At 41.3% G+C, this 23621-nt stretch overlaps 1 protein-coding gene across 2 annotated transcripts in view; it reads left to right on the forward strand.

Annotated features, from left to right (window-relative positions):
* LOC110168308 (transcription initiation factor TFIID subunit 4-like) overlaps positions 1–22439 on the forward strand; it is a 29166-nt gene extending 6727 nt beyond the window's left edge. For both annotated transcript variants that reach the window (XM_055155321.1, XM_055155322.1), the window contains exons 7-16: positions 5904–5993; positions 6189–6371; positions 6770–6839; positions 7256–7358; positions 8203–8372; positions 9531–9661; positions 10355–10480; positions 10745–10801; positions 13922–14044; positions 19729–22439. In XM_055155321.1, coding sequence (XP_055011296.1) covers positions 5904–5993; positions 6189–6371; positions 6770–6839; positions 7256–7358; positions 8203–8372; positions 9531–9661; positions 10355–10480; positions 10745–10801; positions 13922–14044; positions 19729–19887 — 1212 coding nt within the window. In that variant the 3' untranslated portion in view covers positions 19888–22439. The remainder of the gene's footprint in view (positions 1–5903; positions 5994–6188; positions 6372–6769; positions 6840–7255; positions 7359–8202; positions 8373–9530; positions 9662–10354; positions 10481–10744; positions 10802–13921; positions 14045–19728) is intronic.
* Positions 22440–23621: the final 1182 nt, after the last annotated feature.

Raw genomic sequence — 23621 nt, forward strand, 5'->3', positions numbered from 1 at the left:
AACTTTTCCCCCAAAAGTTCCCAAAGTCTTTCCCCGCCCCCCCCCCGCTGCGCGGCAGCGTGACGTGAGACGGTACAGTTTGCGAATTACTCACGCCACCCGCGCTCCGGTTCTGACGCTCAGTCCAGCAGCTCCCGTGGTAAAATAAGATTCCAGCACGATTGGCAACGCGATAATCCAAAAATGCAGCGACAATATTCCAATAGCGTGGTCCCACGGCACCGACAGCTCCTGGCAGGCGTCCAAAACGGCGTGTGACGTCACACCTGTGCGCGTTTTCGCGCGTGCGTCCTTCTCCCCTTAAATCCCGTGCGTACGGGGAGGGCGCAATAAACAGATATCGCCTGAAACAATGGCATTTACCCACAAATAAAGGACCATACACAACAGAATAATGTTAACAAATAAGAATTTCACCCAACTGAATGAATAGATAAAGGTGAAGACCTAAGTGGTCTTTACATCCCCCCCCCCCCCAGCCAGCGGCTTATCGGGTCCGAAATAGGGCTTCATGTCAACCACGTTTACAGTCTCCACCCTCAACTTATCCGTTAACCATCTTACTTGGTAGTTCACAGGTCCTAACTTCTTCTCTACCTTAGCTGGCCCTACCCATCTGGGCGCAAGTTTGGCAGAGAACTTGGCGGAAGCTTTGGACAGTGGGTGCGACCTAATCCAGACCAGACTACCGACTACAAAGTGTACATCCCTGCGCCGTGCGTTGTAGTATCTGGCTTGTCTAGCTTTGGACGCGCCCACGTGTTTCTCAACTTCCCCCCTTAGCTGAGTGTGTGTATGAAGTGTTTGGTATGCATGTGTGTGTGGAGGTGGAGCTTTGTGTACAAGTCTTTCAAGGGGCCCCTTCAACTCTCTCCCAAGAGCCAGCATGGCGGGAGTCACGCCAGTGGTCTCATGCACAGCAGTGTTGAGGGCCAACCGGAACTCAGGCAGCCACTTGTCCCAATCCTGATGGTGGTTCCCGACATAAGAGGCGATCATGGTCTTCAGGGTGCGATTGACTCTTTCTGTCATGTTGGTTTGGGGGTGATAGGCTGTGGTGAGTTTTTGAGTCACACCCCAGGTCTCGCACAGTTGGGACAACAGCTGACTTGTGAACTGGGGTCCCCGATCAGACACCATGTACTTGGGAACCCCCCAGCGAGTGAAGATCTCATTTTTCAGAATCTTGCAGACTTTAGGGGTTTTAGCATCCTTTAGAGCGAACAGTTCAACCCATCTGCTAAAATAGTCCACAACCACCATCAGCACTGAGTTCCGGTCTCTGCTTAGCGGAAAAGGGCCCATGAAATCCACTCCGATCATCTCGCCTGGAAGTTTGACCTCAGACGACTGGAGGAGACCCGCTGGCTTTTTGTTGGAACTTTTGTACTGTTGGCAAGTGCTGCAGTTGCGGATATGACCCCAAACATCCTTGCGTACTGTCGGCCACCATGCCACCTGAAGGATTTTTAACAAAGTCTTCATCCTGCCCAGATGCCCGCCAAAAGGACTGTCATGAAAGTATGTGAGGAACTGTGGTATCAGTGCAACAGGGACCACCAGTTGGTAGTTGTAGCCCCCATGCTTAGATGGAACTCCCCTGTACCACACGTCTTGCTGGAGTTGATAATGGATGCGACCTGGACTGGGTTGGTTGATAGACGGGCCAAGCTCCTGACAGGTGGGATCCAACTTTTGGGCGTCAGCGATTTCTTGGATTGAGCTTGGTATATCTGACCAGTATGTTTTCGGAACAGCAAGACTCACAGTTCCAGCAGGTGTTTGAGGCGCACGAGATAGAGCATCCGGCACAACGTTGCAGCAGCCCTTTTTGTAGTGGACCCGGAATGCGAAGGCTTGGAGCCGCAGAGTCCAGCGTGTGAGCCGTGAGGATGTTTTCGGACAGTTGAACGCCCAGGCCAGAGCACTGTGATCGGTGTAAACATCAAAGGTGGAGCCTTCGAGGAAATGCTTCCACTTTTCGACAGCCCACACAACAGCCAGACATTCTTTTTCAGCTGTGGAGTAACGGACTTCAGCACCATGGAGAGCTCTGGAGGCAAAGGCAATGGGGCGCTCTTCACCAATTAACAGTCTGCATGAGGACAGCACCCAGGCCCACATCACTGGCGTCACAGTGAACCTGGAAACCGAGTTGTGTTTGTGGCTGGGCCAGGACTGGTGGTTTCTGTAACAGAGCCTTGAGTTGGGTGAAGGCGGCCTGGCAGTCGGAGGACCATTCCCAGTGCACATCTTTCTTTTTTAGGCTGTTCAGGGGTGCAGCGATGTCGGCAAACCGGGGAATGAACTTGTGGTACCAGCCGACCATGCCCAAGAACCGTTGGAGGCTTTTTAGATCTGTTGGTGGTGGAAAGTCTGCTATGGCTGAGATTTTTGCAGGGTCCACTTCCACCCCTTTGCCTGAAACCAGATGACCGAGAAAGGTGAGTTGACGTTGAAACAAATGGCATTTTTTGACGTTCAGTGTTAGGTTTGCTTGGTGGAGTTTGGCAAACACAGCTTCGAGGTGGAGGAGGTGCTGTTCTTGTGTTTTTGAGAAAACAATGATATCGTCAATGTACACGAAACAGATCTTTCCCCTCAGCTCTCCCAAGACGATCTCCATCAGTCGTTGGAAAGTAGCCCCAGCATTGCGCAGACCAAAAGGCATGACTTTAAATTGAAAGAGGCCCAGGTGGGTGGTCATAGCAGTCTTGAGTTTGCTTTCTTCATCCATGGCCACCTGCCAGTATCCGCTCTTAAGATCCAGGGAGCTGAAATATTGAGCACCTTCCAGAGACTCCAGGATCTCGTGTATTAGGGGCATGGGATATGCATCGTGCTGGGTTTTTGCGTTTAAGCCTCTGTAGTCCACACAGAACCGTGGCGTCCCATCTTTTCTTGGAGTGAGGACGACAGGTGAGGACCATGGTGAGGTGGATGGCTCAATGACATTGTTTTTAAGCATTTTTTGTATCTGTTCTTCAATGACTGCTTGTTTTTGAATTGATACTCTGTATGCTCTCCTGCGCACCGGCACTTCATCCGTTGTTATGATTTTGTGCTTGATCACTTGAGTGACACCGGTGGTCTCAGTCCAAACAGTGGGCCACTTCTGCAGCAGTGGCCGCACCACTTCAGGCTGAGCTTCAAGGAGGGGAATGACAGGTCGGGTTGTTTCGGCTACGTAAAAGTTTACAGGAGGTGCTTTGTGACTCCACTGAAGCATCACTCGGGCCTTGGGGAGAAATGTGTACTCCTTCCCACCAGGCATGATGTATTTCCTGAGGTGAGGCTTCAGGGTAATCTGGGACAGGGTCATGAAATCGAGCCCGAGGAGCAGTGGCATGCACAGGTTGTTGTCGGCCAGTACATGAACTCCGAGAGTGCCGTGGAAGTCGTGCAGGTTGAGGAGTAGCGTGGCTTTACCAAGTGCTTTGTTCTCTTGCCCATTAGCCATGACAAACTTCGGGATTTCACTTGGGGCCAGTACTTCTCCTTCCTTTTTGATTGCGTTCCACAGCGAGAGGCTCATGAGGGAGTAGGTGCAACCTGAGTCAAGGACAGCATCCCCATTGGACCCACGGAGGCGGATGGGAACGACCAGGAGGGACGGCTCGCCCATGGCAGAGGCTAGGTCGGCCCCAGAATTCCGGCTTGGGCCGTGGTCAGTCTTTTTGCCAGCTCTTTTAGGAGGTTGGGACTGCTGGACCCGGCTCCAATATTCCTTTGTGTTGCTCCAGTCCTTTTCGATGAGAGAGCCCACCTTCACCAGCTGCTCCACTGTGGTGACAGTGCCGCGGAGCCCACTGGCCAGTCTGGGATTACACGCGCTGAGGATGCGGTGTACGATCTCACCCTCCAGCATGTCCGGCCTCCACTTTAAACAGAGTGCACGATGGTCGTATGCAAAGTCTCTCAAACACTGGCTTGGGGCCTGGACATTGGACCTGAGCTGTTCTTCAATCTCTGATTGATAGTCCATGGGCAGGAAGGCTTCGAGGAATGCCTTTTTGAACTCTGCCCAGTTGTTGATTTTATTGCGGGCTGCCATCCACCAACTGCGTGCAGGACCCTTTAAAACTGCGTTGAGTGTTCCCATCAGCTCTGCGTCATTCAGTGGTCTGAGTACCAGGAAGTTTTCACATTGCTCAATAAAGTCTGTGACATCAGAGGAGTTTCTTGACTCTCCAAACTGAGGAAACTCCATGCGAATGGGTGGTCGGGCAGTGGCAGTAGGGACAGTAGGGAAGGTGACGTCTCCGGTTGGTTGGTGAGCAGATGGTACAACAGCTGCAGGCGTGGAGAAACCAGCAGGTCTCCAGGATGATCGGGTTCTGGGCTGAGACCTTCTTAGCTCTTCTGCCCATCTCTGATCTCTGCGTTGGAGGCAAGCGGCAACTACCTCATCGAAATGTTGCAGCTTAGAGTCCACATACTCTTTCAGCTCTCTGGCTGTTCTGTCCATAGCTGCTCTTAGTCCTTCCTCTCTACATAGAGTACTGTCCACAGCTTCTTTAAGTTGGACCTCCAAGCCACCGACCCTCTGCTTTAAAGCATCCAGCTGCTCCATCACCATCTCCACATCTTCATCATTCCCCTCCTCAGCATTAGCTGCATCTTGGTCAGGCTCATTAAGGTACATTTGCTCCAGTTGACTTGTGAGCTCTGATACAACGCTTTGATTATGCCTGGTGGTGACATGGCGACAGGGGTCAAGAGTTGGTGTGGGGTCTTCCAAACATCCCTCTGTATCAGCTTCATGCAGTAAACTTTGATTAGGATTCTCCATGCTCCTTTTGAGTGTGAATGCAGTTTAGTGTGTGTGAGTGTCGCTTGGAAGTATGGCACTATGTGTAAATGCTTTAGTTGTACTTGTGAGTTGTGAGTGAATGAACGTAGGTGGGCGTGGGAGTGTGCGTAATCCGTGCGTAATCGTGCGTAACCGTGCGTAAAGCTACAATAGGTGAGGATAGGCTCAAATAAAAAGTGAATGGCGTGTCTAAACCCAGCTAATAAAACGAACTGCTGTAAAAGAACCACTGATATAAATGTGAATCTCATCCACGTCCCCGTACGGGCCACCACTCTGTAACAATTCACCTGTTCTCGCCAAGAGAAAAGCTACAACGCTAAATTAAGGTCGCGGGAGGATCCATTCATTTCAGCGGGATGAAATAACGACATGCAAGAAAAAATAAGTGCTTTGGCCTATCTGGCGTTTATTGGCATTGCCAGACACAACCGAACACGGCCACACCAGACACACAATACCCCCCAAACACCACCCCGCGCTCGAGCGCCCAATCCCCAAAACCCAGACACAAAACCCAAACCCCAGTGCAACAAAACAATAAACAACAGTTCAATATAGTCCACCACCCACAACAGTCCCGAGCAACTTTTCCCCCAAAAGTTCCCAAAGTCTTTCCCCGCCCCCCCCGCTGCGCGGCAGCGTGACGTGAGATGGTACAGTTTGCGAATTACTCACGCCACCCGCGCTCCGGTTCTGACGCTCAGTCCAGCAGCTCCCGTGGTAAAATAAGATTCCAGCACGATTGGCAACGCGATAATCCAAAAATGCAGCGACAATATTCCAATAGCGTGGTCCCACGGCACCGACAGCTCCTGGCAGGCGTCCAAAACGGCGTGTGACGTCACACCTGTGCGCGTTTTCGCGCGTGCGTCCTTCTCCCCTTAAATCCCGTGCGTACGGGGAGGGCGCAATAAACAGATATCGCCTGAAACAATGGCATTTACCCACAAATAAAGGACCATACACAACAGAATAATGTTAACAAATAAGAATTTCACCCAACTGAATGAATAGATAAAGGTGAAGACCTAAGTGGTCTTTACAACTCTATCTTTGTACAATGCCTTGTTTTTTTGTATACTTTCAGGACGCTAAGATTGAACCAGAGGAATTCACGACTCGGCTTCAAGCTGAGCTCAAGTCCTCCCCACAGCCCTACCTCATCCCCTTCCTCAAAGTAAGAAACAGCAGATCCAAGCACATGAACATCAGCCAATACAGCCAATAACATACTTTAACTGTTACTACCATATTGATTATTTTTCTTTAAATCCTTAGTGTTTTTCAAATTGAGTTTTGAAGACATTATAAAATGAACTGTGATATATAATATAGCTATATATTTAATCTTAAATAACTTTGTCTCTCTCAGAAAAGTCTCCCCGCGCTTCGTCAGTCCCTGTTGAGTAATCAACAGTCTCTGATGCCAGTCCCCAGCACCGCAGCAGCAGCACCCCCTGTGGTCACTACCAGCACCATCAGACCTCCGCTGCCCATCAGCCCAGCCACTAGTGCGGTCCGGCTTGGCTCGCCAATGGGGAACGCCACTACACTGGTAAAAACATATATTACATTTATGCAAAGTGAGTGGCATAGGGATGAATTTTACACCAGGGTTTAGCCTGTGAAGATAAGTAGCAGCTCACAGGCCTTCTTTGTCTTTTTGCCTTCATAAAGAAATTGTGTACATTTTCTTTCATTACACAATGCCACTGGCATAATGCAGAATAAGTATATTTTCAACAACCAATCAGCAACCAATTTGTTTCAATCTTCCGATCACTGGGTCTGATCACTTTCAGTAAGAGCCATTCCACAGTGATTAATAGAACTCCATTCAGAATGGAAGAAGGTGCATTTTATGATTCAAAAACTGATGGCAGTTAAAAATGTTGCCCTGGTGTCTTGTCTGTCATTTTCTTTGTATAATATATATAAAAAATTTATTTCAAGGCTGTGGCACGACCAGGCGTCCAAACGGTGACCAGACCTGTAGTAATCAGCCAGAACCTCAGACCACAAGGTAACAGAGTGCTTATTACTATGAACATTTAAAGAGGGGGTTATTCTGTCAAATTGAGAAAAACATGCCTAACAAGTTTTTAGATGACCTCCATGCAGCAGAGCGACTCTGTCAAGGACTCAACACACAAGCCTACGTCATCCATGCTCCCACAAGACAATTCACCATAAATATACAAAACAATACACTACAACTTCACAAACCTGATGCGATGTGCAGTAGTTTCATTAGTGGCATGCACAGATTGTGTTGTGATAGCACTTAAATCTGATCTTTAAATACAAAAGGATTTGGGATCTAAACAATAAAATAAATTTAAATAAAATTATTTCTAAAATGTTTCCAAAAGAAATTTTACTATAATTTGTATTTTTTTTTAAATATATGATTCTAAGATGCTTCCTCTCTTTCATCAGGTACATTGATACGAGGGCCGGCCACCATTTTAGGCAAGAGTCCGATCATGGCAGCTCAAGCCAATCAGAAGAAGCTTAGTGACCCAGGGGGCGGGACTTTCAGGTGAATTATCCCCATCAAATACTTTCTGACTGAACCGTAAGCAATTTAAAAGTAAGAAAAAGTGTTGTGTGTGTGAAATTACTTCAATTTTAGCTTTGATTGCCATTATTGCTCCAATCTATCAGTCTAGTTATAGTCAACGGATATGTCATGACATTTGAGTCAACTAAAATCCAGAGGTGAGTAGTACCCGGTTATATGCAGAAATTGTGCTATTCTAGCAGCATACCTTTATTCCTACTTGAGTAATGAGTAATAAGTAACAGTACTCTTACTTCAGCAAAGGTTTTGTAACTCTTCCCACTGTGAGTAAGTCCTGGAAGTTACTCTTACTTGAGTAGAAGTTTTCTCAAAATACTTTTTACTTTTACTTGAGTCAGTTCTTGGACCACTACTGTGTACTTCTACATGACAACATTATTATTCTGAAGTAACATTACTCTTACTTGAGTACATTTTCGGCTACTCTACACACCTCTGATCATAATCGACAAAATAAACAAGGCATGGGTGATATATCTACTCTGAGAGTCCTTTCTGAACAGCCTGAGTAAAAATGGTAATGGCTGCATGTTTATTCAAACATGTAACAAATGAATTTTATATTTCAGATAAATGTGTCTTATTATTTTTACAAAACTGAAAATATGATTTTTATTTATTACTTTATCTTAAGATACATTTGTGGACCTTGCTATGGATTTTAAATATTGGTATTGGCATATATTGGTTAAAGACCACCAACAGCCAAATATAAATTATCAGTATCAGCATACTATACCAGCCCTTCCCTAAAATAAACACAGATCACAATTAAAACATTTCTGTATTATTCCCGTAACAGAGATGACGATGACATTAATGACGTGGCTTCGATGGCGGGAGTGAATTTAAACGAAGAGAACGCTCGTATCCTAGCGACCAGCTCGGAGCTCGTGGGAACAATGATCCGGTCCTGTAAAGACGAAGCTTTCCTGCCCCCAGGAATGCTGCATCGGCGCATCCTCGACATAGGTATGTATTAGGAATATGCGCTGATACTTTGCAGTGACATTATGCTGGGGGTATTCTGCCTGTATACCTATGGCTGAATGTTCATCAGCCACCATGGTGACAAAATCCACACTTTAGCAAACACAGCCAAAAAGTCTCAGAACAAGAAAAAATAGAGAACAGATTTAAACAACACATTTTCAGAAGCCTGTGATCAGTACGAGTTGGCACTCGTAGGAATTAATACCATGTTAGCAATTAATACCCCACAGAAGTAAAACCCGGGCTCAGACTGCACTCAGTCCAGTTGCAGCTCAGTATTGGACCGGTATACTTGCTGTTACACTCACACAAGGACTAGAGCCCTGCTGTGCAGTTGCGGTCACCACCTTTTAAGGCAAAAACAGAATCCAACTGAATGAATCCGGAGCGCTGCAGCACCTTCGCCGGCACTGCCGGCACTACCGAACTGCACATGCGCTTTTCTCAGAGCTTCTCTTAATATTTTTAACTATACGCAATACTTGCAGCCACTGGGTCTCCAACCTGTAGCTCTCCACCCCTTTCCAAGTTGCCTATTACAATTGTACATGTGTAATTTTGATTCCTAACTTTGTACATTAATAAATGGATAATGGTTTACGTTTTATAGGCATCTAACTCTACCTCATCTATGGCTTGGCATGGCTCTTATTTATACTCAATTTCTTATGACTAGTAGCTCTCAGGCATTTTCGTTTTGTACAGATTGCTCAGCGGAGGTAAAAACGTTTGGAGACCCCTGAGTTAGAGCGAGTGACTAAAAAACTATTGTCTAGCTAGCTAACCCTTAACCTTACTGTGACAGCCCAAATCAGCTCACCTGTTGTAGTTTCAACTAAGTTTGATTGTATCAAATCAAGGTCAGAATAGTAAAAAAAAAACAACCAGAAAACCAGAGCAGTGCTTAAGTTGGCATCACAATCCCAGGGAATGTTGATGACTGGGGTAACAACATCACGATCTCAGTACTTTTACAATATATTGTGCAGCCCTAATATTCATGCTTGCAAACATGTGGCATGTTTTATTTCATGAATTCTTGTGGCGTGACAGGGTCTGGTGTATTGGAGGTCTCTGTTATGCTTTTATTTTGATTTTTATATGCTTTAATAGACTGTTCTGGTTTTCTCTGTTCAGCTAAAAGGTCCGGTGTATCGGAGGTCCCGGTGGATGTTGTTAACCTGATTTCTCACGCCACTCAGTCCAGACTCCGCACGCTGTTGGAGAAAGTGTCTGTGGTCGCTCAGCATCGAACAGACGGAGGGAAGGTGAGGGGGATCTTACTACTATATGAACTTTAGGAATGTACTCACTCCTGCAGCCAAAGGGGCGGTAAAAGAACAGTAAACTTCTAGGACTACTATCCACAGTGGAAACTTCAGAGAAATTAACTTTTTTTCCTGCACAATATATAGACTACTGTAACACCGCAACAGTTATTAACGAAGTCTCAACAACTAATGATGATTACAACAAATGATTTTAGTAGACGACTAGTCGGTTATGTATATTTTACATTGAGACTTAAAAACAAAAAAGTATTTTTAGATAGAGAATATTTACTATATATTATTGTTGAAAATTAAATTGAATAATAATGCAACAGACTTTATTATAAAAGGTCTTTTTATGTGTGTTAGAGTATTTAGTATTTTTGATTTCATTGCTAACAGAGATTAAAAGCAACACTTCATTGATCAGTAATTGAGGTTTAGCTCTGAGCATTGGCGGCCCACCTGCTTCACTTCTCCCTGAAAAAGCAGTTTTAAAGCTATGCGTGTGAATACTAGAGATGTGACAAAGGATTTGGGAGAGATGGGAGTGAGTTGGAGAGATTTACATACATACTGGTACGTCATCCTTTCAGGTTTTGAAAATTGGTTGCCTCATCTTAAAAATAAGTTCAAGAGAATGTACTCCAAATTTAACACAATAGTGTAACATTTCTGTCTTTTGTCCAGGACGAGGATAACTATGAGCAGACATCAGACGTGCGTTCACAGCTCAGGTTTTTTGAGCAGCTTGAGAGAATGGAGAAACAGAGGAAAGACGAACAGGAGAGAGAGATCCTGCTCAAGGCGGCAAAGGTACAACACTCAAACACCTATACACATTTCTACTTGTATACATACATATACAGGTTATGGCCATAGTTTAGTAGTAATAAACTGACAGGTCAAGATATTTTTCAGGTTTGGCAATAATATTCAAATATTGTGAATTTATACGTGAATAGTCAGTGTAGTTTTAGTTTTGGCCACCAGGTGGTGCAATTGTTTTTTTCATTAAACACCGTACTGTGCTGTTTGTTCATTATTATGTATTATATCTGCTTTTTCTTGTATTTCCAGAGTCGAGCGAGACAAGAGGACCCTGAACAGGCTCGGCTCAAACAGAAAGCAAAAGAGGTTTTTTTTTTTTTTTTATTCTTATGCTCTTTCTACTCATTACACAAACTTTCCCACATATTTGGTAAACAGAATAAAAACAATGTTGTTGTTTTTGTTTTTTTTTACCAAAATAACTGTTGATTAATTCTAGATTCATCCCTACTTTTACTTCTTTTTTTTTTTTTTAGCTTTCTACCATGTTATAATGTTCTCTCATGTTTCACAAACCTAATGCAACGTGCAGTAGTTTCATTAACGAGATACACACTGATTGTGTTGTGGTAGCTCTCTGAAGGGGGAGTGACTTAGGATGGGGATCAAAGGGAGGGCAGACTTGTTCATACATTGTTTTCGGGCTTTTTAAACATGTGTGAATGAAATAAAACACAATTACGTCGTAACATAGATTTTAAAAAAACGTGTAATTTGGGCTGTAGAACAGTTCTATATTTCTTCCATATACATACATGTATTATTCATGAGTCAGGCCATTGTGTAGCTCATGTTTTCGCCGCTAGTAAAACAGCTGTGCCACTGCTGCCAGCTCCAGGCTAACCCTCAGGCCACGGGGTCAAAGGGCGCGGTTACCCGTAATCCTCTGCTCCCAGGCGTTACCCACAATCCCGTACTGTGCGTCTGTAGGGCATAGACAGGAGCAGAGGAGACAGAGGAGAAGCCCAAGGAGGTGGTCAGAAAGAACGCAGTGTTGAAAATGCTAGAAACATTACATGAGAGTAAATGAGAAACTGTTGTGGAAGCAGCCACAAAAGTGGTGATAGTCAGATATGAATTATATATTTTGTATGTATATATATTTGTGTGTGTGTACATATTATTTAAATATATATATATATTAGGGCCGGGCGCATTAACTAATTAAGTCTTTAATGCCGTTAACGCAGTTTTTATTATTTATTTATTTTATTGTAAACTTCTGTTTCTGACTGGCTTTTATTTTGAAAAAGTCCACCGCGAGCGTTTCTTTAAGTTTGACATCTTTTCTTTACACTTTTTTCAGACCACGTGAGATGCAACGTGCCCGAGCCGCCGCGAGCCGCGGGCTCCGGCTCCGGCTCCGGGCTCAAGTTCGGCCGTGGGCTCCGGCTCCGGCCAGACCAGCCGTGTGCTCTGAGCTGAGCTTATTTCTTTAGTTTAGTGCTGGAGTAACTGATTTACCCAGATGCCATTGGAAGAAAAAAAGTGATTGGTCCATTTCCATTCCATTATATTAACCCTTGGTTTCCAAAGAAATATCAGTCCAAGTTTATAACACTGATCTAGAAATTATTACTAGTGTAGTGTTCATTACTCACAGCATAAAAAATATTCAGTAAATATATTAGTAGTACAAACGTCCATTCAATATTTTTTCTTGAGCCTTCCCTGAATACCTTGAAGGCTTTGAGGGTTCCCCTGTGAAAGAAATGCTGTTTGCACAACAAATGTATGGCTCTTTCATTTACATTTCCAATAAAAGAACGCTATACTCTACTTTTTAATTCATTAATTGGTTTTGCGTATAACATGCGATTAATCGCTCGAACTCATGCGATTAATCGCGATTTAAAAAAATTATCTTTGCCCAGCCCTAATATACACACACACACTTATATATATATATATATATATATATATATATATATATATATATTACACACACACACATATATATACACACACACACACACACATACATACATACATACATACATATATATTACACACACACACATATATATACACACACACACACACACACACATACATACATACATACATACATACATATATACATACACACACATACACATACATACATATACATACACACACATACACATACACATACACACATACACATACATACATACACACACATACACATACACACATACACACACATACATACATACACACACACACACAAAATTTGTTTAAAAAAAAAAAAAAAGTTGTTCTGTAGTTACTTGGAAAAAAGCTGGATCAGTGCATCTCTAGTACTGATATCTTTCTATCTGATTATTGTTATTGGAACAATGTTGGAAAATGGCTGTTTATTTTTTCTTCTCATTCTGGCCCCAGTGTAATGGTTGTGGTAACACTCTCTTGTGCAGCTTGGGTCTTGTGTATTTGATGCAGAGCCGATCAGACAGACAGATTGAGGCCACACTTTAGTCTCTCATTAAGCCTTAGTAACACTAATGTAAAGAGAAAGAGCACACATGGACTACTGTAACAGCCCATGTACAGCGCCACCTGCTGGGAAGATCAACCCACACACAGGACGAGTAGAGCACAAAGCAGAGGAGCAGAACAAAGCTGCTGAAAGATTAATAGTTTTCCTTCTCAGGCTCTTTCATTATTATACTTCTGACCTGGTTTGGTGGGGTAGCACCAGTGGGAAATATATATCATAGGTTTTACATCAGTTAAGTGGCACTTAGTGGAAAAATGTAGAAAACAAGGTTGGAAAATACAGGAAGTAGCAGTGAGTTTTAAATGGAATCCTTTTACCTTTGTCATCAACTGTCATCAATTTCATCCACAACCCAGAGACAATTTGTGCAAAAGGAAGGCATTTTTCTGACAGTTTAAACATTGATTTAACAGAATAATGCTGTTTTCATTTATTTTGTACTTGTCTAATCACAGTAATGATGTGTAAATTAGACAAGTTTTTCAGCCTAACATTATGGTTGCTTCTTGGTCACATTCTTCTACATTATGAGTCTGTATTAAATGAAACTATAAATTTCACCAAAATTACAAAACCAGAAAAGGCTAGGCAAGCTTTTTAGTGAAATCTTAATTACAATGTTAACTATGTTTTATAGAAATGAGTAGTCTAACCTGTCATACCCTTTTTAAAACCGTCACGCTCTCCTCGGGGTCACATTGACCTGAAGATTTTTTTTTTTTCCTTCCTGCTCTCTTGGAGCAGGTCAATCAGACCCTAAAATTTATGTGACCCCGAGGAGAGCGTGAGGGTTTTAAAACAATAATAAATAAAAATTATACTCCATAAATTGTCTAAAATGAATGTCTAAAAGTAAATGTACAAATATGGATTGCCAGTGCCACCATAGTCTCAGTGTAAACCTGTGGGAAATACTGATGTTGTGTATTCCTGGCTCACAGATGCAGCAACAGGAGCTGGCTCAGATGAGGCAGAGAGACGCCAACCTCACGGCTCTCGCTGCCATCGGACCTCGAAAGAAACGCAAGCTCGACTCACCAGGGGGCGCTACAGCAGGACCAGAGGTAACACACACTTACTCTTACTTTGAATGGCTCCAATAGATTTAATTTGTGAATTCAACTTATTCTAGAGATGTCACAGAAATTATTAGTCATACTTTGCAGCTCATGTCGTCAACATTCCCTGGGGGTGCTAACTATAGGCGCTACTCTGTCAGAAGTGCTATTAGACTGTAATCTGAGCTTTATTTCAACACAGTCTCACCAGAAAGAACTGTGCTGGAACTACAACAGGTGTACCAATGTGTGCTGTTAAACTCTCACACATAAAATGACAGTTTTTTTTTCTTTAGTTTACAGATTATGGTTACTTTTTAGGCAGAGTTTGCTAATGTGTGCTTTGTTACCTGCTGAACATTCCACCATAGTGATACATGCGTAACACCTCAAGCGTGATGACACTGTAAAGTATCTATAGAAACAAGGCTTTTGATTTAGGCCTTTTTCCTCTGTTCTTAAAGTACAACCACCTTTAGAGCTTTCCTCTCCCTTGGCCATCCTGTCCATTTTTTAACTCATAACACTGTGACCTTTGACCTTTTGTATCACCTCAAATTGATCTGTTTAATCCAGAAGAGCAAGGATTTGAGTGAAAGAGGGCACCACAGAGCCTCAGGATAGATTAAGGGACTCTCTACCTCTCTCTTTCCCTCAGTTTAGTCCCCCCCTCTCCTCTTTTTCTCTCCCTCCATCACTGCCTCTCTATTTTCTCTCCTTTGTCCTCTTTCTCCCTCTCTGACTTCCCCCTCTTCCTATTCTCTCGCTTCTCTCTTCCTTTTCTTTCTCTTTTCTCTTCATCTCTCTTGCTTCTCTCTTCTTTCTGTCTCTCCCTCTCTTCCATTCTCCCCTCATTCTTTCTTTCTCCCTATCACTGCCTGCCATTTTCTCTCTCCCTTCGGGCCTTGTTTGGTGTCCTTAGGCTTCAGTGCAGTGCATGATGGGAGGTTATGTGTTTCAACAGAAATAATCTGGTTGCTCAATTCATAAGGAACATGCAAATATCAATTGCTATGATTTTTTTTTTTTAAATGCAAAATTTTGCCATGTTATAATGTTGTTACTTTCTCAAAAACATACCTGGAGTTGTGTTTTATTTCATTCACGCATGTTTGAATAATGCTTCATCTGTCTCCATTGCCAAAGCTCAACATGCTCTGTTCCACCTTGTGATGTCATGTAGTGATAGTTTTCAAGTTTTCAGCTGTTACCTTTTTAACTTTTGTTTGGCAGTTCCAAGGTTGAAATAGTCCATTCTCTACTGAATGATTCTAGTGAAGGTGTATGGTGTTGCAAACTATAGTAGAGCTCTTCTTGCCTGACATCACAAGGTAGAACTGAGTATTTTCTGTTTGAGAGAAGAACTCAGCCTAAATATGTAGGATTTGTGTTTTAAACATGTGAGAATGAAACAAAACACCACTCCAGGTATGTTTGTGATGAGGAAACAACATTATAACAGTGTAATATAGGTTCTGTAGAAAGACCCCAGTTGATCATTGACAATTAGGCATGACTGCATCTAAAAAAAAAATATGAATTGCACAGCTGTACTTGTTAAATGTTTTTGCACATACAAAAATTCTAAATTATATTTTTATGTTGAGATATTCTTCAGAGAATCCCCTGTTGTTGACTGTTGTCTATAGGTTTGTAAAGGGTCCATTGTTACGACCAGTCTTAGATGTAGATCTTTGAAATTTGCTCCAGGCAGAGTTTAGTGCCCAGGGGTCTGCTGCAGTGCATCATGGGAGCTCCCCCTCTCTAACTCCAGGGCGGGCTGCGGGCAAGTGAGGGACACAAAGGGGCCAGAGCAGAGGACAGGGACAGAGGGATAATCTCCTAAAGAAATGCAAAAATGAGATCTGAGCTATGGGCCAGGTCTAGTTTTGTCACAGTACTAACATTTTCGATACCCAATACTGATTCCGATAACACACTGATAATAAAAACACTTTTTGTTTAGACAATACAATTGAAGAGCAGTATAATCTTCAATAGAATAGAAGAACATAGTACTTTCTTTTATATTACCGTGGCTTTATGTCTGTGTAATCTCTCAGTAGTCCAGGTAGGTTCCTTAGTGGTCCATGGGTGTATACTAGTCTATGTGCTCTCATACTTGTTCTGATACAGCTCAAGATCATTCTAAAACTATTCAGGAAAGGTTCATTTCTGTCCGCTGAATGTGACTTTTTCAGTATCAGTACCTGCTTAAATGTGCATCTAGTTTTGATACTAGTTTTAGTTTTGATTAGTATCTGATTTTCATCAACCCTAGCTGGCACGTTTGGGCACTACTGTCAAATATTACATATCAAGTCCTTGCTTCAAGCCCTTGGTTCAAGCCCTTGGATCAGCCCTTGGTTTAAGCCCTTGGTTCAGCCCTTGGATCAGCTCTTGGATCAGCCCTTAGATCAGCCCTTCGTTCAGCTCTTGGTTCAGTCTCTGTTTAGGCCTGGTTGTTTTGTTTTGCTGCTGGGGAAACAGAGCTAGTGGATTGCGTGCATTCACAGTCTGCCTTGGGGCAGAGGTTTGGAGAGGAGAGGTGGAGTGAGGGTGGAAGGGTACAGGAGAAGTGGAGGAAAGGAGAGGCAGAGTGAAGGTGTAGGGCTGTAGGAGGAAAGGTGCTAAAAGAGAGAAGGTGGAGGAGGAGTGAGGGTGTAGAGGTGAAAGAGAGGAGAGCTGGAGCGGGGTGTAGAGGTGTAAGAGGCCCAGGGCCTGACGGGGCCTGTGTGAACGCTCCAGGCCCCAAACAGGAACCTGTCCTGGGGCAGAGGCACAGGGTGAACAGCCAGAGTGGCGACAGCACAACCAGAGAAGGAAAATTCCATCGAGTTCAGCTACACAGAACAGAAGCAGAAGCACTGAGCTACAGTGTGAATTGGGATGGGCTCTACCTTATTATTTTGAGTTACATACATTTGTTTTCTTCTAGTACTCTATTGAAAAAAGCTGCTCTTGGAGCAAAAATCTGACTATAAATCAATTTTATCACAAACCAAAGCTTTAATCAAATATATACACAAAAACAAAATAAATAAATACATTTACAAAATATTAAACTATTTATTTATTTCAAGCGGATTCAATGAACACAAGACAACAGTAATACATGTATCCAGTATACTTAATGTACGTTTTACAGAAATATTTTTTCTTATTTAAGCCAGTTGTTTTAGTTTAACTTGTTGATAATCTTATTCCTGGCTGTCTCAAAATTTGCATCAATTAACTTATTGAAGCTCAAAAAGAAGAAAACATGAAATCCCATTAGAACATAATTAGGTGCTTTGTTTGAACTTCTTTTTCAATTGAACAAAAAAATATATATAATGAATTCATTCAGAATAATACATGTATATTTTCTTAGATTGACATAACACATGTGAAGCACTGTGTTATTTATACTGGATACACTATAATGTAGTGTCTGATTTAAGCTCTGAGGCATTGTTGAGCCTGAAGCAGCTCAGAACATTGGCCTGGTTTGTTCCATAATAATCAGAGACACGAGGAGTTTAACTTAATGCTGCGTTTTATTCACTGTTCAGTAGTTTTGCTCAGTTCATTCATTGTTCTGTAGGTCAGATGATCTTGGATTGTCCAGAGAAAACAGATTTCAGTGTTGTTTTAGATTTTTATTCATTTGACTTACAAAAAAAAGACCTGGATAGGACACTAGTGGCCATTTCATGTCCATGGTGCTGCAGCATAAGACTCTGCTGCCCTTGAAGTGTTCAGCTGATAGGGACCTACAGTTTTGTGCTGATAATTGTTTATACTCAGTTCAGTTAATGTTCAATTTTCTCAAAGACAGCTTTTTAATATTTAGCTTTGACTCTGAGTCTGCACCTATCAGATGGTCACATGAAACGTGAGCCCACTCACCATCCTGCCTTGTCAATGCCTAATCTCCACCTACTCTTTGCTCATTTTTAATGTGGTGAGTGTTGGTGGTGGTGGAAGAGGCCAGTGGATGGTGCAGTTTGGAAGACTCCGTTCCGCCGTCAGTCCATCCCAGGACATCTGTGACTTCAGTAGTAGCTTACCACCACCAAGTGTAGTGTGAAAGGTGCTATGTCCAAAGTATTAGTGCATAGGCATTATTTCTTGTGGGAAAAGAGTATGTTGTGAATGCAGGCCACACTACATGCATACATTCATAAAAACTTTAAATATATTTGCATTACTTTGACCAGTTTACCTGAGGTGAATCCCAGCAAACTGTCATGACTGTTGTGATCCCTGAAATTTCATTACATCTGATCAGCTTCTGTGAATGAACTGAGTTGGTTCTTGTCCCGTGACGTTCACTCTCGCCTGGAGCACTCAAAGGATCATGGGAACTCACCTCCAGCTATCTTTGGGAATACCACTGTTTGTGCAATACTGTAAAAGAGAGAGAGAAGAGGAGGGAGATGAAGAGAAAGACAGAAGAGAGAGGGAGGATAGAGAGAGTGGAGAGGGGGTAGATGGAGGGAGGAAAGAGAGATAAAGGAGGGAGGAGACAGAGGAGAGGAGACCTGTTCTATCAGTCTCTTAGTTTAGCTGTGGGCTCAAACCTGCAGGACGCAAACCTCCTCAGAGAAAAAGGAGCGGCCATTTTCAGGTCCAGACCAGCTCCAGAAACACAAGGCTGAAGACAGACACACCTGATGATAGGGAAACACAGATACCACTTTAACAGATAGAGTACCAGTACTTCATTTTGAGTACACCCATACCAGATATTTGATTCACTTTAGAAAACTAGAAAAGAATTTTAAAATGTGTACTACTATCACTAGGTATAATTGGGTATAATTTCAGTTTTAATGTGAGTTTACTTTTACAACTACCTTCTTTGCAGACTGTGTGTGCTCTATGCTAGGGAGCCAGTTCTAGCATAACAGAGTGTTGTCCTCTAGGTTCTTTATCTGCATTACACTGATGGGTACAAGTGCCTGGTGTCTGAGCGATACCAGCTGTACAAAGTCGGTGTAAATAGTGTTTATTTTATTTGTAACACCAACTTGCAGGGTGTCTGCACATGGAGAGTAGACTGAGGCTATTATCTGTCATATTTGATTTGTCTAAATGTTCATTAATATTTATTGTCCCCCCTTTTGTTGCCAGTATGCTAGGTGTGACCCATCAGAGTCCTCAATAGTTCACACTTAGTGTAGTTCAAAAGACCTGGCTAACAGAAGCTGTAAACAAATAAGTGTGTTCATTTCAGTGTAGCTAGCTCCTCTCTTCAGGCAGATATAAGAAGCAGCTCATTTAAGAAGAAGCCGCTTGGATCAGCAGTGAAACGTCTTTACTCTTATTATTATGTCAGTACTGTGTTTTCGTTGTATGTGCTGATGTTGTACAGGGTTTCTTTTTTCTTTATGTACTGGTCCCAGGTAGTTAGTGTCCCAGATTCCAGACAGTATAAGTTTCCAGATTCCAGATAGTTATTTGTAAAAAAAGATAGCTATGTCAGATTCTACATAGTTGGTAGTAAAAAAAAAAGATAATTATGTCACAGATGGTAATCTTAACACCAAACTGTTTAGCTTAGCTTTGTAAAGCACTGTAAAGAGCATTGTTTGTATGAAAAGTGCTCTATAAATAAAGTTTGATTGATTGATTGACATTTGTCCAGTTGACAGATTTGACATATTTCATGACTTTCTCCCCTCTCCCTCCTCTTCTCTCCCCAGTCTGCGAGCGGCTCCGGCCTCTCCTTGTCTCCGGCTTCGTCTCGGCAGCAGCTGCGACAGAGAATCACTCGGGTCAATCTCAGGGACTTTATCTTCTGTCTGGAGCAGGAACGAACCACCGCGCGGTCGCTAATGCTCTACAAGGCCCTGCTCAAGTGAAGCTAACTGCTAACTCTTGCTAGGCTAATTCTAACAACAGACGGTGTCCCACAAGGAATCGCACTGGGCCCCATGCAGTTTTCACCATAGGATATTTCAAGTTTTAAGGATTTTTGGACAATTTTCATCATGTTTTGGAATTCAACCTTCCCCCTGTTCATGACTGCGGAACTACAGCAATCTTCAAATCAAGTTTTTTTTTTTTTTTTTTTTTTTTTTTTTATGAAAGTAAAATTTGTGCTTCTTATAAATTATTTCAGATTTGACAGTATTCAAAAATGAGAATATATTATGACCAATACCAATACGGTTTTAAAAATGTGTGTACAATTTTCAAGTTTTAAGTAAATAGAGCTGCAGAACTGGGCTGGGAGGGTACTTAGTGACTTATAAAATTTGGTTCAGTATTGTGTCTTCTATATAACCAGTGTAAACAATTCAGTGTTTGAGTAAAAATGAAGTTTATAGTTAAGAAATACATGTTGGGAGAAATTGTATCTAAAACATAAATTGACACAAAAGCAAAGTTAATTAAAATTTCAACTTATGATTTTGAAAAATGTGAACTGAACATTATTGCAACAACTGTATGGAAAGACTCACTCATCCTGGTTTAATCCTGATTTAGTCTAGTCCAGGTTTACTTCTGGTTTTAGTCCTAATTTGGTCCACATTTAAATATTCTGAAAAATGAATACCATACCACTTTTAGATTTCATTGTCCAAATCTCGCTGTAAAAATTCTAATTGCATTTTAACCTTGGTCATAATATTTTCTCAGCTAATTCAAACCTGATAAAATTAAATACCTTTTTTTTTCTTTGGTTTTCCTTCAGGTCATTAGTCATTTACAGACGTATTCAATACCTGTCATATTTACATGTTGGTGTTTTTAACTTAATGATGTCTACTGTACCAACATGGAGAAATTCTGGGGTTTTGTAATTTGATCAAAGAAGTGTTGAAGTGGGATGTTAAAATTTGAACTGTTTTTGAGGGAAACATTGGAAGATTTTTAAGTGCCATCTTTTTTTTTTTTCTTTTTTTTTTTTTTTTTTTTTTTTTTTTTTGGGGGGGGGGGGGTCTAAATATTGAATGTTTGGTACAGGACATCTTTTACAAACGTAACATGTTGAAGGAAGAGTTTGATTTAATTTGGAAAATTCTAAATTGCTAATTTCTCTATTTATATTATAGCTCTATATTTGAATGGAATTACGTAATTTATAGATTTAAACATTTTAATTGAGATTAATTGCCTTATTTTGATGGATTTCTCCCTTGACTCCTATTGTACTGTTTAGTTTTTGCCAAATGTTTCTTCAAAAATATAAAAAAAACAAGTGATTGCACCGAATTTTAGAAGAAATATAAATGGGTAATGTATTTAAATTAGAAATGTGCATGGTTAATCGTGACTACTATGGCAAGCTACATCTATTATAATATTCACATTTCAAATTCCAAACATCAGTTTCAACAAAAACTCTTAACTCTGCAGTGATGTCACACTGGGGGTGTTGTGCCTGTATGCCTATGGTGGAATGTTCAGCAGTTACTATGGAGACACAATGCACACAGTAGCAATAACTACCAGAAGGTTTTAACGTCTCCAAGAAAAAATACAAAATGGGTTTAACAGCACATTTTCAGGTGTTCACGGTCCTGTTTAGGAGTTTGATTTGGTTAATGCTTGGCACTGTAATGTTATTTGAGAGGGACTTGTTTAACAGCACAAATCATCTCACCTGTTGTAGTTCCAGTCAGTTCTTTAAGGTCAGATTTTAGTCTAACTTGAGTAACAGAGCTTCAGACAGAGCGGAGCCTACAGTTAGCATCACACCCCCAGGGAATGTTGATTACCTCAAGAGCAACGTATCAATGGTTATCCTAGATGAGAAACCTTTAAACAAATTAAAAAATATTTTCATAGTTGTTCCATCATATTTTTCCCCAAACCTTTGCTCTAAAAAATAAGTTGAAAAAAAAACTCAAAACTTCAAACTCTTCCTTCACATCCGCACTTTCTTTACAGTTTCTCCTTTTGCCGTCATTTGGAGCTGGTTCTCCTCCATACCCTTCCACAATTTTCCCATTTTAGAATTACTCAGAAATTCCTACCATTATTCCCCAAACCATCTCACCTCTGTAACGTTCTCAAAAACTTGTAATATTTGAACCTCATCGTCGTAGATAATTATGCAGTTTTGCTTCCTGGTTTGCTGTTGACAAGTTGTTTTTAGATTTTATTTTTCAGAAAGCGTGTGTAAAATAATGAAAGGTTTTTATCGCTTTAATTGTCTCTCCCTCCTCCTTCGGGCATTGATTTGTATAATAATAATAATAATGAGATCATAGTAATACAGTAGGTTTTTTGGGGGGGTTCTGAAGCTGTAGTGTCACCATGTAACTACCACCTGTCTCAAAAAGGACACGATTTTTGCGACTATTTATATTTGCTATGTTCTGTATTAAAAACATTTCAGGCAATGCAATTTTACAGTTGTTTGTACCTTTGCAAAAAATAAATGAATAAATTGATAAAGATGTAATTTTGGAGTCGGTACTTGTGTTATTGTCTCAAAAATGCCTGTAATTTAAACAGAGCTGGAGGATAGGTCAGAATTCTATGCTGGAATTTGCTGTTAAACTGTTTTTTGTGCAGATTTGTTAACTTGATTTATGGTGCATATCTGTATAATTACTGGGCCGATCCACGTAAAACTCAAAAGGGCACAAAGTTCAACGTCTGTCAGCATAAAAGTCTAATGATTTTTAATGGCTACAGAAAGTAGTGCCGGTATTCAACCCCAAAGATGTTATTGTTGTCAACTGAAAGGATTTTAAGACATAAGATTAATTTGACAAGTTTGTGGAGCCAATCCCAAACAAATATTTATGAATCATAGTGAATCTCCCATAGAGTTTTATAGGAGATTATGAGATCATCCAGTTCTGAACGTGAATGCAAACTGACTGTCTCAAAACCATTCCTGTTATTAAATTTATTTCAATCTTAGTTGTTGTGGTTTAGTTCCTCCTTAGGCCTGATTTAGTCCTAGTCTTACTGTAGTTTAGTACTACTTGAAGATTTGTGTGAAAAGTTGTTTTACACTAAATACTAGGGATGTAACAATAGCCAAATTTCTCGGTACGATATTATCACGATATGCATCTCACGGTACGATATTTGTTGTGATATTTTGAAGAGACTGATATAATTGTAGATGGGAAACTTTTTTGTTTTTAAAATACCTTGACAAGATATTGGTGTGAATTATTTCCGTCATAATCCCAAGAATTCAAGTAAAAAACATATTCATGTTGTCTGTACTGAAATGCATCATGGGATATGTAGTTCCCTATGTTTATTAGCTGTTGCTACAATAAAACCCTGCATTTAAGCAAAGGAACTTGTAATTTGATATATTGTGACAGCCCACGATATTATTGAGAGATTTTTGACGATACAATATCACGATATTTGGGTTAATTGTGCAATGGTGGAATTCTTCTGACAACATTTGGTAAGTACAAGATTGTTAATTATTTTGTGATGTGAATGGTTGTCTTAATGAGGAAATTATCTTTTAATTCTTCATATTACTATTAGTAAATAAATATGATATACAGCTTTTTCATTGTGCAAAATTCTCATATAGACTGTTGTATATTGATACTTTGCAGTGATATCATGCTGGGGGTGTTCTATATCAATGCCAGCAGTTACCATG

This window comes from Boleophthalmus pectinirostris, unplaced genomic scaffold (assembly GCF_026225935.1).
Source record: "Boleophthalmus pectinirostris isolate CB_2022bp ecotype Guang Dong unplaced genomic scaffold, ASM2622593v1 HiC_scaffold_2, whole genome shotgun sequence".
Taxonomy (NCBI): Eukaryota; Metazoa; Chordata; class Actinopteri; order Gobiiformes; family Gobiidae; genus Boleophthalmus; species Boleophthalmus pectinirostris.